The following is a 19,133-nucleotide window of genomic DNA, read 5'->3' on the forward strand; positions in this document are numbered from 1 at the left end:
TATTTGATAGTAAACTCACAAGTTTTCGAGGGGACAAACTGCCGGATACGAAGAGGGAGTCCCCTCGAAAGCTTGTGAGTTTACTATCAAATAAATCGGTTGGAGTAAAACCTGGTGTTGTCAGACTTTCTACTGTGTTTACCCCAGTCCAACGCCGACACATCCACATCATGACTGCTATCGACACCGCAAACTGCCGGATATGAAGAGGGAGTCCCCTCGAAAGCTTGTGAGTATACTATCAAATAAATCGGTTGGACTAAAACCTGGTGTTGTCAGACTTTTTACTGTGTTTACCCCAGTCCAACGCCGACACATCCAAAAAACAGCCAATCCAGCCTAACTCCATTTTCCAGTATTTGGTCCGTGCTCCTGCAGGTTATAGCACTTGCCATATATATCAAAGCCATCTTTTCCATGAGTTAAAGGTTTCTGCATTTACAGGTGTGATGTCCAGACATCTACAACCGTCTGGGTGATTTTTTTTCCCTTATTACTCCTCAAATTTTTTTACCAATCATTTCAAACTTAGCTGCCATTGTCTCACTGCTAAATAGACCTTTCTCATCCACTCTTTCCAGGTCCCTCACAACTTCAGTCTATCCAATCTTTCCTCACCGTTGCAATTTTCCAGTCCTGGCAACATCCTCGTAAATCTCGCCTGTACCCTCTCTGCTGCAATTACATCCTTTCTGTAATGAGGTGACCAGAACTGAACACAGTACTCAAGTTGTGACCTAACTTACATTTTAAATAGTTCCAACATAACCTCCCTGCTCTTATATTCCACGCCTCAGCTAATAAGTTAATGGTTTCCAGATAACTTTTTAACCACCTTGATGACCTGTTGTGCTACAATCAATGATCTATAGACATTCACTTCAAAGTGCCTTACTTCCTATACTTCTCTCAATATCCTCCTATTTATTATGCATTAATGGAGGTATCTCCCATGAAAGTGACTGAATCCTTGATGTGAACTACAAATTATAACACCAAGAAAACAATGGGTTTGTGCAGCTTTCCTTGCCACCTATGCATAGTGCCATCTGCGGTCTTGTAGTTAAATTGGCGGGTGAATAGCAGATGGAGATTCACACATGCCTGTGAACTTGTTAAATGCAGACATTTATTTTGTTTGGGGCTTGTTTCGCTCACAAATGTGACATCCATAAGGTGTTGATGTCCAGAATCCAACCTAGTCCCTCAAAAGGGGATATCAGTTTACTTGCAGTGAAGGCTGCATGCCTTGAGAAAACAAAAAGCACTTCATGTCAAAAGAACTTTCAAAAGCGCTAAGGTTCGAAGACCCCAATATCCTGCTGTTCACTGAGGGACCCTAATGCTCAGGCATATCTTTTACAACTCTATTACCTGTAACTTCTGAGCTCTGGGCAGTATAATTGGAGTTTATTGCAAGGCTGCAGTGGAGAATCCCCCTAGAAGTTTCCAGTAAGGATTGCATGGAAATTCAAACTTCTGATGGGTAATTGCCTTGTATTGGGAACCATCTGATAATGTGATTTAAACTGCAAACTTTCAGCTGTGTTACATCAATAGTTACCCAGAAAAGGTCAAGAGAAATAAAACCTCTTCTAGCATCTGGGTAACTGGAACGGGCACACCAACCCCCCCACCAATGAAACCTTCCCCCCATCCACATGCTGGTCTCTCTGTTCCCCTTCCTGACTGTCGTAAGGCTCCCTGATGAGACATGTAATAATACCCAAACTCTACCCCTGACTGCCCTCCTCAATCTGCCCACATACACTCTTCAACCCCCCCCATGGAAACCCCCAACTACACCTCCAACCTCCACTTCCCACTGGACCCCCAGACTCTGTTCCCTGCCCTCAAGGTTGTGCCCCCCCCAACCCAGCAAACTATGCTCCCCAATCCCTTATTATACCTCTACCTCTCCATGTGCTCCTCACTCCTGACTACACCTCACCACTCCCTCCACACCACCAAACAATAGCCTTCACCCCTTAGTGACATCCCTCCCCCCAGAAAAAACTTACTTCTCACCTGCTTCTCGGTGGTTGGACTTTTAAATTTACTTGGGCTACACAGACCTCACCTGGCCTGGAGTAGGAAGATCAGGTGGGATAGGAGTGGCTGTATTTCCAGGTAAGGACCTACGAGCAGAGTGTCAATCCAACTCAATTGCCACTCCATGGGGATTTACAGTCATTACTTTCTCAGCTGATTGACCCATTTGTTAAATGCAAACAAGTACTTAACAGTCAACTTTGCAGTAAAAATAAACAATACATTCTTTTCATTTACAAGTCACACCACATACATTTAAAGAACATTGAAACAAACCCTATTAAATTGTACAGCAAATCATTTGTACAAGGTGTGGGCTCTATTTGAAGTGCAAGGATTCTGCCATAGATGCAGGACTGGGTATAGATGCAAAGGAACACATGACTCAAGGGCAGAATAGAGCCAAGCATCGAGATAGTTCTTAGATTAAATTTCAAACTGTACACATGTATACAGTTACAAGTAGTTAATAAACATGTACTGATTTGATTTTGATTTGATTTATTATTGCCACATGTATTAACATACAGTGAAAAGTATTGTTTCTTGCGTGCTATACAGACAAAACATACCATTCAGAGAGAAGGAAATGAGAGAGTGCAGAGTGTAGTGTTACAGTCATAGCTAGTCATAGGGGAAGATCAATTTAATGCAGGATAAGTCCATTCAAAAGTCTGACAGCAGCAGGGAAAAAGTTGTTCTTGAGTTGGTTGGTATGTGACCTCAGACTTTTGTATCTTTTTTCAAAGGAAGGTGGTGGAAGAGAGAATATGTGGGGTCCTTGATTATGCTGGTTGCTTTGCTGAGGCAGTGGTAAGTGTAGACAGAGTCAATGGATGGGAGGCTGGTATGCGTGATGGATTGGGCACAGCAGGAGCAATACCAAGTCGTGATACAACCAGAAAGAATGCTTTCTATGGTGCGTCTGCAAACGTTAGTGATAGTCGTAGCTGACACGCCAAATTTCCTTAGTCTTTTGAGAAAGTAGAGGCACTGGTGTACTTTCTTAACTATAGTGTCGGCATGGGGGGACCAGGACAGGTTGCTGGTGATCTGGACACCTAAAAACTTGAAGTTCTTGATCCTTTCTACTTTGTCCCCATTGATGTAGACAGGGGAATGTTTTCCTTTCAGCTTCCTGAAGTCAATGACAATCTTCTTCGTTTTGTTGACATTGAGGGAGAGATTATTGTTGCTGCACCAGTTCACCAGATTCTCTAACTCATTCCTGCACTCTGCTCGTCAATGTTTGAGATCCGATTCTCCAATATGGTGGTGTCATCAGCAAACTTGAAAATTGAATTAAAGTGGAATTTGGCCACACAGTCATAGGTGTATAAGAATTATTGGGCTGAGAACACAGTCTTGTGGGACACTGGTGTTGAGAATGATCGTGGAGGAGGTGTTGCTGCCTATGCTTACTGATTGTCTTTGAGTTAGGAAGTTCAGGACCCAGTCGCAGAGGGAAGTGCTGAGGCCCAGGCCACAGAATTTGGAGATAAGTTTTGTGGGAATAATAGTACTGAAGGCTGAGCTGTAGTCAACAAATAGTAGTCTGACATAGGTGTCCTTGCTACCTAGGTGTTCTAGGGTTGTGTGCAGGGCCAGGAATATGGTGTCTGCTGTAGACATTTGCAGCAGTAGGCAAACTGTAGTGGATCCAGGTAGTCCAGGAGGCTGGAACTGATTCGTGCCATGACTAATCTTTTGAAGCATTTCATAATGATGGATGACAGAGCCACCAGCCGATAATCATTAAGGCACACAGCTTGGTTTTTCTTAGGTACCAGGATGAAACAGATAGGGACCTCAGATTGTTGTAAAGAGAGGTTGAGGACGTCCGTGAATACCCGCACCAGCTGATCTGCGCAGGATCTGTACTGTTAAACTGTGCAAGATTTAGTAGCTCTTCATGAGAGCTATTAAATTATACACATCTTACATTACTGTTGATTTATTTGATTGTTTTATTTGGTGACTGTTTTATTTTTATTAAGTTATTAGATCTCATGCCATTGCCTATAGAGAAATGCAGTATCTTGTGATACCAGTTTAATACAAATTCTTTCAATTTACTGGAATACAATGAAATAGAACCTTTGTCAACTTACTTGCTCATAAGATTTGTTGTGAGCGACGTAGTACTGGCCATCAAATGATTCTTCAGTTATCAGAACATGCTGCCTCTCACCAATCTGAAAAATTAATTTTAGCAAGTTAGAAAATGGAAAAACAAGAATTGAAAGAGCAGTTCTTTACATTTTAAAACCTAAATCACTCATTACAGGAACTGACTTTAGTGGAGTGAATTCAATTCTTTTTCATTTCTGAGTTATCTTCAAGCATGATACTTGGATGGTAATATCAAAATCTACAATGAACTTGGGTAGGTTGATAATAGCTTGCATGTCTATAGCACTATCAATGTTAAAAATTCTCCTAAGAAATTTCCATCAAAGAATATGGAAAATAACAGATGCTAAATCAAACGAGATAAACAACATGTTGGTCAAAGAAATGGGTTTTAAAGGAGCATCTTTAAGAAGGGGAGGCAAAGATTTTATGGGAGGGAATTCAAGTTTAAAGTTTATTTATTAGTGTCACAAGTAAGCTTACATTAACACTGCAATGAAGTTAATGTGAAAATCCCCCCGTTGCCACACTCTGGTGTTCAAGTACACTGAGGGAGAATTTGGCATGGCCAATGCACCTAATCATCACGTCTTTTGGACTGTGGGAGGAAATCAAGGCAGCCAGAAAAAATCCATGCAAACATGGGGAAACTCCGCGTGCACAGTGACCCAAGCCGGGAATTGAATCTGTGTCCTTGGCGCTGTGAGGCAGCAGTGCTAATCACAGTGCCACCATGCTGCTCCAAACTCCAGAGGTGACTGGAGGGAGAGCTGCCAATGGTAGAGTATGATGTCAAGGGCAGTCACTCTCACCTCACTTCTGGAATTCAGCTTTTTTGTACATGTTTGGACCAAGGTTGTAATGAGGTTTAGAGTAGAATGGTCCTTGTGAAATTCAAACTGAACATTGGTGAGTGTTGGCTGATAGCATTGTCAACAAATTTTCAATCAGTTTGTTGATAATCAAAGGTTGATGTGGATTGATAAAAGGTCACACTGGAGTTTTCTGGCTTGTTGTGGTCAGGACACATCTGTGCAATTTTCTGTTTTGTCAAGTCAATGTTGTGGCCTTTACTGGAACCACTTGATGAGGTACAGCTAATCCAGGAAAATAAGGCTTCAGCACTACAAATAGTCGGTTGTCAGAATTTATATCCTTAGCTATACCTAGTGTACTCTGCCATTCCCTGACATCATGTGGAGTGAACAAAACGGCTGAAGACTGGATGCTGTGTTGATGAAAACATCAGGAGGCAGCTGAGATAGATCATTCTCTTGGCACTTCTGGCTGAAGATAATTGCAAATGCTTTTCTTTTGCACTTATCTGCTGCACTTTGCTATCATTGAGGATGCGGGTGTTCATGAAGACTCCTCTTCTTTCCCCAACATATCTGCCCACAACCATTCACAACTGAATGTGGTACAATTCCAGAACTTGGTTCAATTTGTTGATTGTAGGATTGCTTAGCTCTATCTATAGTATGTTGCTTGGCAATTATGATGTGGAGATGCCGGTGTTGGACTGGGGTAAACACAGTAAGAAGTCTCACAAATGCTAGCAGCATTTGCTACCAAATAAACTCGTTAGACTTTAACCTAGTATTATGAGACTTCTTACTGTGCTTGGCAGTTTAGCAGGAATGTCATTCAATGTTGTTGCTTCGCCAGGTTGGCACATCATTTTTGGGTACACGTGTTGCTGCTCCTGACATGCTTTTCTACATTCTTCATTAAACCAGGGTGGGTTACCTGGTTTGATAATAATGGCAGATGTTAGATGTTAGCCGGCAATACTTCAACTGGGCTGGATGTGCCTTTGTCTGTCGTATCCAAATCCAATGCCTGGAACATAGTTGAGTGATCTCTCAGTTTTTATTCCTTTTTGTGGCTGTGGTTTTCTAGGCCATTTCAGCAGGCTTTAATGAGTCAACCACATTACTGTGGGTCCCCAGCCACTCAAAAGCCAGACTGGGTAAGAACGGCAGATTTCCTTCTGACGTTACTGAACCAGAGGGGTTTTTGTGATAAGTTCTCTTTTATTCTTTCATAGGATGTGGGTGTTGCTGGTTAGGCCAGCATTTATTACCCGTCACTAATTGCCTTCAAGGAGGTGGTTGTGAGCTGCCTTCTTGAACCGATGCAATCCCTGTGATGTAGGTACATCCACCATGCTGATAGAGTGGGCTCCAGGATTTTGACCCAACTGCAATGAAGGAACAGCAATATACTTCCAAGTCAGGTGATTTGGAGGGGAATTTGCAGGTGGTAGTGTTCCCATGCATCTGCTGCCTTTTTTTCAAGGTGATGGAGATTGAGGATTTGGAAGGTGTTGTTGAAGAAGCTTTGGTGAGTTGCTGCAGTACATCTTGTAGATGCCACTGTGAATTGTTGATGGAGGAAGTGGATGTTGAAGTTGGTGGCTGGAGTGTCAATCGAATGAGCTGCTTTGTCCTAGATGGTGTTGAGTATCGAGTGTTGTTGAGCTGCTCTGATCCAGGCAATAAGTACAGGATATTTCATCACACTCCCAGCTTGTGCCCTGTAGACAGTAGACAGGCTTTGGGGAATCAGGAGGTGAGTTATGTTCCATAGAATCTTTGTCTTTGACCTACTCATTGGGATTCAGCAATGTAATGCCATTAAATATGAAGGGGAAATGTTGGATGCTCTATTGTTGGAGATGGTCATTGCCTGGCACTTGTGGGTCATAAATGTTTGATTTGATTTATTATTGTCACATGTATTGGAATACAGTGTAAAGTATTGTTTCTTACATGCTATACAGACAAAGCATACCGCTTATTGAGCACATAGGGGAGAAGGAAAGGAGAGGGTGCAGAATATAATGTTACAGTCATAGGTAGGCTGTAGAGAAAGATCAGCTTAATATATTGTAAATCCATTCCAAAGTCTGATGGCAGCTGAAAAGAAGCTGTTCTCGAGTCAGTTGGTATGCGATCTCAGACTTTTGTATCTTTTCCCTGATGGAAAAAGATGGAAGGGAGTATGCCCAGGATGCGCGGGGTCTTTGGTTACGCTAGTTGTTTTCCCGAGGCAGTGGAAAGTTAGACTGTGTCAACGGATGGCAGGTGGGTTTGTGAGATGAACTGGGCTACATTCACAACCCTTTGCAGTTTCTTGTGGTCTTGGTCAGAGCAGGACCAAACTGTGATAAATCCAGAAAGGATGATTTCTATGGTGCATCTGTAAAAACTGGTGAGAGTTGTAGCAGACATGCCAAATTTCCTTAGCCTCCTGAGAACGTAGAGGCATTGATGGGCTTTCTTAACTATAGCATCAGCATGGAGGGACCAATACAGGTTGGTGGTGATTTGGACACCTAGAAACTTGAAGCTCTTGACTATTTCCACTTCATCACCACTGATGCAGACAAGGACATGTCCTCCACTATACTTCTTGAAGTTGATGACTATCCCCTTCGTTTGACTGACATTGAGGGAGAGATTATTGTCATTGTTACTTGCCACTTATCATTCCAAACCTGAACGTTGTCCAGATCTTGCTGCATATGAGCACAGACTGCTTCAGAAGTCTGGTAGCTTCATAGTCACCATTACTGATACTAGCATTTTTATTCCAGATTTAATTAACTGAATTTAAATTACCCAGCTGGCATTTTTGGTGTGGAACACATGTCTCTGGATCATTATCCAGGTCTCTGAATTACTAGTTCAGTAATCTAGCCTCCACATCCATATGGTATCGAGTATATAATGAGAGTTTGAGTAGATCAGGGTAATCCCTGGAGATGTGGTGATCTCTGGCTTGCTAAGCTTAATGATCTTTTAGTTTTGTCAAACATTCTTCTGGTACAGTTTAGTCTGATGTACACTCAATTGTTAAAGTGTTGAAAATCAAGATCTTTTTTATTTTCAAATGGATCCCTAATGCATTTGGTGTGTAACACCTATGTATTCCTTGACTTTCCACATCCTAAATTATGCATGTTGGGCAAGTCTGGTCACATTCCTCGCACTGCAAATGCCATGGGGGGGGGGCGCGGTGGAAACAACATGATAAATAAAATTTTATCAACTGGAAATTATCTCTTTATAAATCTCAGCAATGATGTGGTAATTATTAATCCTTTAGTGGGGATATCATCACACACTGGAGACACAAGGCACCTGAACATTTTGTGTGGGCAGTGACAATGACTGTCAGATGGAAAAATGGAACAAGAATTGAACAAGATCGCATAGCCAATTAAACAGTACACTGTTCAGAATAACAAGCATCCTGGAGTGATTTCAAAGCTCTAATCTAATTGTAGATGACTGGTATAAATCATCGTAGTGTCATTTGATGCACTGTGAGCCCCTAAATTGGGTTACTGCCCTGCACTCCCTTTGAGGTAACCACTAAGCAATCTGACCATCAAAATTAGACAACTGCAAAGGATGCTATTCTCTATTCAAACCATCTAAAGCCTTTGATTAGATTACTGTTTTGCAGTTACTTCCACTGTCATTAAAATTTATAAAAGCCAAAACCATTTTCTCTTGCCTCATCTTCAAATTATGGAGTGATGGAAACCTAAACGCAACATAGTTAAATGTCCATATCAGTACTGAATTACCATAATTGCATTGAAAAACCGCAGCATATCGTTTGCAGGTTCATCAGTATTTCTTCTTCACTCATGTGAAATGCAGACTGTTGACCTTTACCTATTCTTCTCTCTCACGTCCCACTGCCTGCCCTTATTTGTTCAGTCCAGCCCAATAGCTTGCTTTCCAGCTCAGAAAAGAATTCTCAATTGGAAAAGTTAACATAACATTTTTCTTTGAAAAGCATGTATTTTTGACTTATCCTACTTTCATTACAACAATTTGATTTATGTAGCAACTATTGCAATAAAAAGACACAAAGCATTTCACAAGAGCATCAGCAAACTAAATTCAACACTGTGGAGGTGGAAATTTCCATTTACGAAAAGCACAGAGGTGGGCTGTTTCAGTGGCACCCGCTTTACTGTTCAAAATGGCAGGAACTCGCATCCGGTTCTGTACTTGGAAGGTCATTAATTATGCCCATGCAAGTATCTCTTTGAATTACCAGGCAACTTGGGAACTGTTACATCCACCTGCCATCAGCTGGCGGCGTCAAAGGTCTGGGTGCCATATCTAAATGCCAGTCGAACACATGCATCCCACTGTCTCCAGCTACCTGTCTCCAGGAGAACGTTACAGATGAAAGCAGCACTCTGCTTCATCCACCAGGCCTGATGGGTGCACAGGCATGTTCTGTATCTGAGGGATGGGTCCAGGGAGCACACAAGCTTTACCTCTCCGGCCTGGAAGGCAGTTGCACAGGAAGTCAGCGTGGCTGGCATCACTCCCAAACGCCATCCAGTGCAGGAAGAGGGTGAATGATCTCATCCCCTCCTCCAGGGTAGGTCATTCTTCAACTCCTTCCAATTTCAAGCTCTCATCATGGCATCATCTACCCAAATGGCTACTCTCTCAGGAATCTTACACAACCAGTAGTGAGGTACGCATATCACCACTCCTTATCTCATGAAAACTTTTTCATCAGCACCCTATTCATCATATCTTTCCCTACCTCTGCTCCACCCTTTGTCATCACATGCCTTTCTTTCATCTTCTTCCAGGAGCTGGCACACAAGGACTGGCATGGTTAGCACTGCCTCACAGTGCCAGGAACCCAGGTTCAATTCCAGCCTTGAGTCACTGTCTGCGTGGAGTTTGCATGTTCTCCCCATGTCTGCATGGGTTTCCTCCAAGTGCTCCAGTTTCCTCCCACAGTCCAAAAGATGTGTGGGTTAGGCAGATTGACCATGGTAAATTGTTCCTTAATGTCAGGGGAATTAGCAGGGTAGATACCTGCAACTACAGGGATAGGTCCTGGGTCGGATTGTTGTTGGCGCAGACTCAATCGGCCAAATGGCCTCCTTCTACACTGCAGGGATTCTATCATTCTACGACAGAAGGGAAAGACTGGGGGAAATGCGGCTGATAAACAGTCCTCACTTAGTACGAGGTTACTATCAAACTGATAGGCAAGACAGAGATTGCTCCTGTGGGGAAAGGGAGATCTATTTATCCAACAAACCTAGTATGGTCACAGCTCTGTCAGATCACCACATCCTAATAATCAGAGAACCACATACAGCCTTATAATGCATATGCCCATCAACTGAAACTGTATTCTGTGTGGCATAGGCAGCTGGTCAAGTCCTACAAGATAGGCAGCATGGTTGCAAGTGGTTAGCACTGCTGCCTCACAGTTCCAGGGACCCGGGTTCAATTCCCGGCTTGGGTCACTGTCTGTGCGGAGTTTGCATGTTCTCTCCGTGCCCATGTGGGTTTCCTCCAGGTGCTCCGGTTTCCTCCCACAATCCAAAGATGTGTGGGTTAGGCGGATTGGCCATGCTAAGTTGCCCCTTAGTGTCCTGGGATGTGTAGGTTTGAGGGATTAGTGGGGTAAATAGGGCCGGGGATGAGAGTGTTGTTGGTGCAGACTTGATGGACTAAATGGCCTCCTTCTACACTGTAGGGAGTCTATGAAATTCTGCGGTAGACAACCAAAGGTCTGAACTTATGTTGAAGCAATTGCGATGTTCAGTTAGTGGTTTCTGAGTAACTCTTTTCACAGCATTAATAAAGGCATTGACTTTCAGTGGCTAAATTGGTTTTCCTCCTTTCTCTCTAAGCAATTGAGAGTCAATCACATCGCTGTGGATCTCCAATCGCATGTAGGCCAGACCAGATAAAGATGGCAGCTTTCCTTCCCTAAAGGACATTAGTGAATGAGATGAGTTTTTAATGACAACCAATGATAGTTTGATACCAGATGCTGTGGTGGGATTCAATCCCATGACCCACAGCGTTGGCCTGGCCCTCTGGATTACTGGTCCAGTGACACTGCCATTACAACACCATCTCCCATTAATTGACCAGTTAAGAGCTTCAATTTAGGTGAGGGCAGGCAAGCCGCTCTAGGTCATAGGTGGTGGGAAAGTCCCTCACTGAATTTTACAGGTGCCCCTCCGCCTGCAAACACAGTTAAGGGAACCATAAAATTACGCACATTCAGTCTGAATTACTGATTGGTGAAACTCTTCTTGATGACAGTGCAAAAACACAGGAGAGGAAATTTAGGCAAGGGGTAAAATATGTTGCTGATTTGTCAACATCCCAAAAGCAATTCTACCCCTCTTCAGCCCTTTGTAGTGCTCCAATGGTTGTAAATTTGATCCTTTTCATGGTGTTGTGGGGAAGGAGAGCTATTTGATATTGAAATCTCATGTGCTGAATCAATGAAGATTCTCCCACTCATACAGCTTAATATTACAATTTCAGACTGAGACAATTCAAATTTAACATTTCCTGAACCCACAAGTAAACAATGGTCTCTGTACATTCAACTTCAGAAGCAAACTGAAATAAAAATCTTTCACTGCAGAAGCAATTTTTAAAAAATATTTTACTGCAAATTTTTTTGGGGGGGAGGGGAGGTGAGGGGGTGGTTGCTTCATGTGTGATTAAGAATGATGCCAACAGCACAGGTTCAATTCCTGGTTCAGCTGAGGTAGAGTTGGGGCCTGCCTCCTTGTCCTGTCTTTGAAAGTGGAAGGCGATGGCAAACATCATTAAAAAACAGCCAAGAAAATAACTAAGGATGAGGCATTAGCAGACAGTAAGTCAAGGTCCTGCCTTCAGGCAGGGCACACATGAATGAATGAATGAATACTACACACCATGGCAGTCTGCTTATTAAGATCTACTCCCGAGTTTAATTCGTATCAAATTCACATCAAAACAAAATCTATTCTGTGAAAGGGCAAGGCTCTGTGTTTGATGCCTCTGGAGTTTCAAAACTCCGAAGATGATATTTTAAGCTATATCTATAAAATATATAATTCATTCCAAGGGTGTCACACAAAAACTTAAACAGCTCGTAACAAGCTGAAAATAATAGTTTAATGCAAAAATGAAAGGCACCTTTCACAACCTCACGATACCCCCAAGCACATCAGAGTCAAGGAAGTACTTTCTTTTTTGAAGTGTATTCTTTGTTGTAATATAAGCGGCAGCTAACATGTGTACAGAAATGTCTTACAAACAGCAATGAGTAAATGACCAGAGAGTCTGATTTCCTCCATTGGTCGAAGGATAAATATGGGCCAGAAGACAGTGGAGAACTTCTTTGCCCCTCTTCAAAATTGCATCACCGGATCTTTTATCATCTACCGGAGAAGGCTAATAGAGCTTCATTATATCATCACGTTCAAAGCTAAATGAGATGAATGTTGGAGACAACTGCAGAAATCTCTTCTTCTGGTCATTACTCAACACTTCACAAGAACAGTAGGGACAGATTGAAAAAGATTAAATTTGTGCCCTGCCATGTGCAGGGACAGAGCTTTTGCTTTGGGAGCAATTGGCGATACTTGTGCAAAATGCACCATTCTGCTTTCTTTAATTCTTGAGGTTTCAGTTGAAACCCATTTGCATCACCAATAGCAAAATCAAAGATCCCTGACATTAGCCAAACTTGCATTCATACAGTACATATAGCATAGTCAAACTTCCCAGGGCACAACACAGGGCCATTATTAAATTGCAAAATGAATCACAAAGAGGGATATTAGAATCGACGACCAAAGACTTGGCCAAAGAGATAGGTTATAGGAAGCACCTTAAAGCAGGAAGAGAGAAGTAGAGACATGGAAAGGTTCAGAGAGGACAGTTCCATGGCTTCAGGCAGCAGCTGAAGACATGGCTGGCAATAGTAGAGTGATGAAATTAGAGGATGTACAAAAAGCCAGATATAGAACAGTACAGAGATTTTTTTATAGAGGTTGGGCCTAACACCATATTAAATTAGAAACTTTCTGTGCATCTCAAGTTTAAAGGAAAGTGTCTCTTAGAAAAAGCAACATCACAATTAAAACCTATTTAAAAAATGCCAATGTTGACAATAACCAGTATTGTCTGTAGGATAAGATTTCAATTTCTGCCAAAGTTAAATATTAAAAGGCTCTTTAAAAAAAATTTCCAATTCATCCTAAAACATGCAAGTCATAAAAGTTAACAGCAGTCTTCAGATTTTGGAAAAGCAGTATAGTAATCGCCCTGTCCAAAAAAAATCTCTGCCTCCCGCTGTCAGCTAGCCCTGCTGTGGGGAGGAGAAAAGCAAGACGGATTAGCGAGAAGTTGAAGGCAGCCAGGCTTCTAATAGGACTTTATTAGCATAACAAAAGAGGAAGCTTCAGTCTTTGGGCAATGCATCTCATTATGGACAGCTGAATAACAATTACTCTGTCCGCCCATGAATAAGCTCAGCGTGGTTTAAAAGGGGTTTGAAATAGGGTCAGTTTAATGCACTTTTTTAGCCTAATGTACATGCTTCAGGGTAAATGGCACACATACTTAAACACATGCACCTGCATATAACGGCTTAATTATGATACAGTGCGCTGTTACTCTGATGCTCAAGTATAATCTTTCCCCAGTCAAATGTATCAGGGTTCAGTGCAGAAGACTCCTGAAGCTTTGTGCTGCTGTACATTGCTCTTGTAATAAGAGGCAGCGCTGGCCCAGCAAAGACGATTATTTCCAATGGCATATGGTTGCATGACAGCAGCATCATCAAAGGCTTGCATGAGAATAAAGTGAGGGATTAATTAAAAGTGATAAATGTGATAAAATTCTTAATGTTGTTTCTTAAAAGCATATCAAGCAGAAATGAGCTAGAAGCTGTAGGTTTATACCTATCAATATTTCATAACTATTTGCTAATAACATGTTTCCTACAAATAAGCACCTCTGTTATTTTAACACATTCAAAACACACTAAACAGCTTCAAGAGCAGACTAGAGTGCAAGAAAATACCTAGGATTTCTATAGCGTTGCCCACAGCCTCAAAGCATTTTACAGCTGCTGAGTTCTTTCTGAAGAGCAAGCACTCTTGTAGGAACTGAGACGGCCAACTTGCATACAGCATAGTAGCACAGTCACCAATGTGGCAATGAACAGATAATAATGTGTTTGAAGTGATGATTGTTAGGGATAAATATTATCAGAACATCAAGGAAAACTCCAATGCTCTTCTTCAGACTAGTGTAAGAGGGTTTTTTTCAATTCAATTGTGGGACATGGGCATTACTGGCTGGCCAGCATTTATTGCCCATCCCTAGTTGCTCTCGAAAAGGTGGTGGTGAGCTGCCTTCTTGAACCACTGCAGCCCACATTCTGGGGGCTGACCCACAATGTTGTTAAAGAGGGAATTCCAGGATTTTGACCCAGTGATTGCAGAGCAATGGTAATATATTTACTTAAGGGTACTTTACATCTACTGAGAGACAGTGCAACGCTCCATCAGTAGTGAACAGGGAGTGTCAGCCTGGATCTTGTGCAGAAGTCTCGGGTTGGGACTTAATCCATGACCACCTGACTCCAAGGTGAGAGTAATTGAGAGTTACACCATTCCAGTCACAGCTGGCAATAAGGGGAAAAAAACTGGAAATTAGCAATGATACAGAACAATTTTTGTAATATATAAAGGTTGCCTTAATTTGGTTGTCCTTCGCATTTTGCTCTGGCTCCCAAACTTAATCTCTTTCTTTGAGATACTATAGGCTCCTTCGACAGCTTTGGTTTTACATCTTTCCTGTGCTGACACATTTCTACTAGAATTTTTGCTTGCCAAATTGGCTTGGCAGTTATAATACTTAAGCTGATGCAAATAACGCCTGTTAGATTTGTAGTAGATTGTTCCAGATGGTAGCTTTGACAAGGGCCCAATAATATGGACAAAACTGTGCAAACATAAGAAGCCATTTCCAGGTGTGACATCACACAACAGGAAAATATTTAATGAAATACTTAATTTCAGCACATTCTATATCTGAATATTTATTTCAAACAAAAATAAAGTTTCAATGTGAATTGGAGTGTGAACTTCTGCAAAATTATGAAAACATAATAGTATATAATCAAGAATTTAAATGCGGTCCCAGACTAAGAAGTTTAAACGAATGTCATGAGAAATCGTGAACTGATTTAAAACTTATTGTAGTACTGCTAAGGCACCATAGTGGCATGTTATTATATAGCAGCATAATTGCAATTGAAAGGCAATAATTTAACACTGTGAAAGAAGATATGGAGCATAACGCTGACAGCATTTAAAGTCTGCTTGATCTTTGGGGCAGCTCAACAGCCATGTTTTATAAGCAATGCCAGCAAGTGACAATGGTTCAGTCTGCTGCATTCCAATTGTTTTAACATAGAACATAGAACACTACAGCACAAACAGGCCCTTCGGCCCACGAGTTGCGCCGATCACATCAACACCTACCAATCTATAGACCTATCTATAACCCCCAATCCCATTAAATCCCATATACTCATCCAGAAGTCTTTTAAAAGATCCCAGCGAGTTCGCCTCCACCACCACTGATGGCAGCCGATTCCATTCACTCACCACCCTCTGAGTGAAAAACTTACCCCTAACATCACTTCTGTACTTGCCTGCCCGCACCTTCAATCTGTGTCCTCTTGTAGCGACCATTTCAACCCGGGGAAATAGCCTCTGAGAATCCACCCTATCTATTCCTTTCAACATTTTATAAACTTCTATCAGGTCGCCTCTCAACCTTCGTCTCTCCAGGGAAAAGAGTCCCACTCCCTCAACCTAACTTCATAAGGCATGCCTCCCAGTCCAGGCAACATCCTTGTAAATCTCCTCTGTACCCTTTCAATAGCTTCTACGTCCTTCCTATAGTGAGGCGACCAGAACTGCGCACAGTACTCCAAATGAGGCCTGACAAGGATCTTATAAAGTTGCAGCATTACCTCCCGATTCCTAAACTCAATCCCTCGATTAATGAAGGCCAGTACACCATACGCCTTCTTGACCACATCCTCCACCTGCGAGGCCGATTTAAGAGTCCTGTGGACTCGGACCCCAAGATCCTTCTGCTCTTCAACACTACTAAGACTCCTGCCCTTGATAGTGTACTCGTTCATCCCACTGGTTCTGCCAAAATGGACGACTACACATTTATCCGCGTTGAAGTCCATCTGCCACTTCTCCACCCAGTCCTGCATCCTATTTATGTCCTGCTGCAACTTTTGACATCCTTCCAGACCATCCATAACACCACCGACCTTCGTGTCATCAGCGAACTTACTTACCCATCCCTCCACTTCCTCATCTAGGTCATTTATGAAAATGACAAACAGCAAGGGTCCTAGAACAGATCCGTGGGGCACTCCACTGGTGACTGACCTCCATGCCGAAAAAGACCCATCCACAACCACTCTTTGCCTTCTGCAGGCAAGCCAGTTCTGGATCCACAAGGCCAAAGGCCCTTGGATCCCATGCCCTCTCACCTTCTCAACAAGTCTTGCATGGGGAACCTTATCAAACGCCTTGCTGAAGTCCACGTACACCACGTCCACTGCACTTCCTTCGTCAATGTTTTCAGTCACATTTTCAAAGAACTCAACTAGGCTCGTAAGGCACGACCTGCCCTTGACAAAACCATGCTGACTATTTCTGATCATGGCAAACCTCTCCAAATGCTCGTTTTCTATGTTGTTAAGTCATTCATGTGGAAGATCAATTGTCAATCTTTTCATAAAGCCATGAAAAGAGTGGTCACTTGAAGTGATTCTGGATTTGGCCCCAAGGTCTGAGCTCAATTGAAAATGTACCGCAGTTGTCCTGGGTGAAACAGACCAGAAGCACTCACCTGTCTCAGCAGCTCATGTTCTTGCCTTTAAGAAATGAAATTCAACATTGACAGCAGCACAAAATTGGTGTTAAAGATCAGCTGCCCATTGCACACTTTGCCTGACATTGAAGTCATTGGAAAGGAAATTTGAGCAGGTTGTACAACAGGAGACTGCCCTGTTGCCATCCTTCTTGTGAATCAGCCAAAGCTGTATTCCATTGCCAGAGTGGCCAACAATGCTGTTAGGTATTGATGCTAACTGTAACGCAACAAAGTGCAATGTTTGAAAGTAAAGGATGTGGAAGGAAAAGAGGTCAGTTACAGGCACTGGAACGCAGGAGACCCTGAAAAGCTAAATATCACAAGTGACAACTTTGGGTTTTTGTTGCAGAAGTGGGAACCAAAAGCTCCAGTGATGAGCTTTGCCAGCTGGAAACTTCATACTTGATTCCAATCGTGTATTAAAAATAGTCAGAAAATGATGTGTGGGGCAGTGGAACATCTGATATAAGGGACTGAATCTTTCCAACTTCGTGAACTCGACTTGGGAGAAAGTGCCCTGAATAGTCTGGTTTTTGTTCTGGGGTTGAGGTGTTTGGGGAGATGGGGGAGAGGGGGAGGCGGCAGCAGTGGGGAGGACTGTGCCAGCCATGTGCTGAGACAGGCTAGTTAAAAGGCCAGCCTTGGTTTCCCAGCTGAAAAAAAAGTTAACAAAACCAAAAACAGCTATCATGCTCTAACCACTTCAACTCATCCCACTTCATGGTCCCTCATACCCTCTATGCCAAGCTATGCCCCCATGGCCATTCATACCCTCCATGTTGACCTAAGCCCCTCTATCCATCCTCCCCCTAGCCTGCATACCCTCCATATCATCTCATCTCCATGGCCATTTAAAGTCCCTATGCCTACCTAATGTCAAATCATGTAAATCCATGACCCCCCCCACCCTGTGCCCTTACACTCTCCATGACAACTCACCCAGTGTCCACCGTAAGCACACCTCACGAGCCATGGTGCAATGAAATAAAACAAACTTCTAAGCACACTTCGTAGGCTTTATTATTAAAAAATGTTCATTCATAAATTCAAGTATTTAATCCTTTATAAAAATAAACATTTCCTTCCTAGTTCTGAAGAGTTATATTGGATGCAAAACGTTAACTATGTTTCTCTCTCCATAGATGCTACCAGCTCTGTTGAGCCTCTCCAGCATTTTCTGTTTTTATTTCCAGATCTCCAGCATCTAAAGTATTTTGGTTTTATTTTGTATTCATGGCCCCACATTAAAGATAGTTAATCTCTTCACAAGCACTTGGAGCCATCATTCAACTTGCAAACTTACAAGCCCCAAAACTGTGATGACGATAATAGGTTATGGAAGGTGTCAAGCAGAACTAATCCAATAATGACAAGCCTAAGGCTTATGTCAACAGATAGTGAAATTGCAAGCCAAATCACAGTGAGCAATTTTTAAAAAAAAATTTAAAGGGCTTGGGGATTGAAAAGACTTGACACTGTGATAGTGTCACAACAGTGGTCGTGCATATACTTAATAATTAAAAGGGCACCTTACCTTTCCCAAAGGGTTATCTTCCCTCTCCAAATAACTCTGGCAGTTTTAGACCTTTTCCTTAAATGTCTAAAACCTCAGAGTTGTGTTTTGGATAACCCAGTAAAAATTGCATCAGTTTGAAGACAGCTTTTCCCCATTTCCGTCTGCTACCCATCCCCTCTCCTGAGAAAAGTAGTGCATTCTGGGAACAGGGGTGGCACTTCTGGAATCAGGATTCTGCAGACATTTTGGCTAATGTCCTCTCGTCTTTGTGAAAATTCAGGACAAGTTCTCAGTGGTGTGGCTCCACTGGTAGTACCAAGATGCAAAATTGGGCTTTAATGTGTATAATTTCAGGAAATGCTTTAGGAATTTAATCCTTTTAATATAGTTTTGCGAGCTTTTAATTCCACAATTTCCAATGTGGACATGGATTTCATCACACTTATTACAGGGAAGAATTCTATTTGCTTTGGCAGATTTTATAAATACCAAAAACTGACTTTAAAACAGGCTTGATATGAATAGCTGACTCTGATGCAGAGCAAACAGGCTTTACTTTGCACTGAGGGGCCTGGAGCAGGTTCCTGGTGCTTCAGTTAGTGCTTGTTCCTACAGTGTACTCAGCTGCAAATTATAGCCTCGATATGGACGTAAGTATA

At 42.3% G+C, this 19,133-nt stretch overlaps 1 protein-coding gene across 1 annotated transcript in view; it reads right to left on the reverse strand.

Moving 5' to 3' along the window:
• Positions 1 to 19,133, reverse strand: part of cdkal1 (CDK5 regulatory subunit associated protein 1-like 1) — a 658,662-nt gene that overhangs the window by 23,403 nt on the left and 616,126 nt on the right. The window contains 1 exon segment of the mRNA XM_080203976.1: positions 4,164 to 4,247. Within this exon segment, the coding sequence (XP_080060102.1) occupies positions 4,164 to 4,247 (84 nt within the window).

The sequence above is a fragment of the Carcharhinus amblyrhynchos genome, chromosome 2, assembly GCF_965287045.1.
Source record: "Carcharhinus amblyrhynchos chromosome 2, sCarAmb.v2.hapA, whole genome shotgun sequence".
Taxonomy (NCBI): Eukaryota; Metazoa; Chordata; class Chondrichthyes; order Carcharhiniformes; family Carcharhinidae; genus Carcharhinus; species Carcharhinus amblyrhynchos.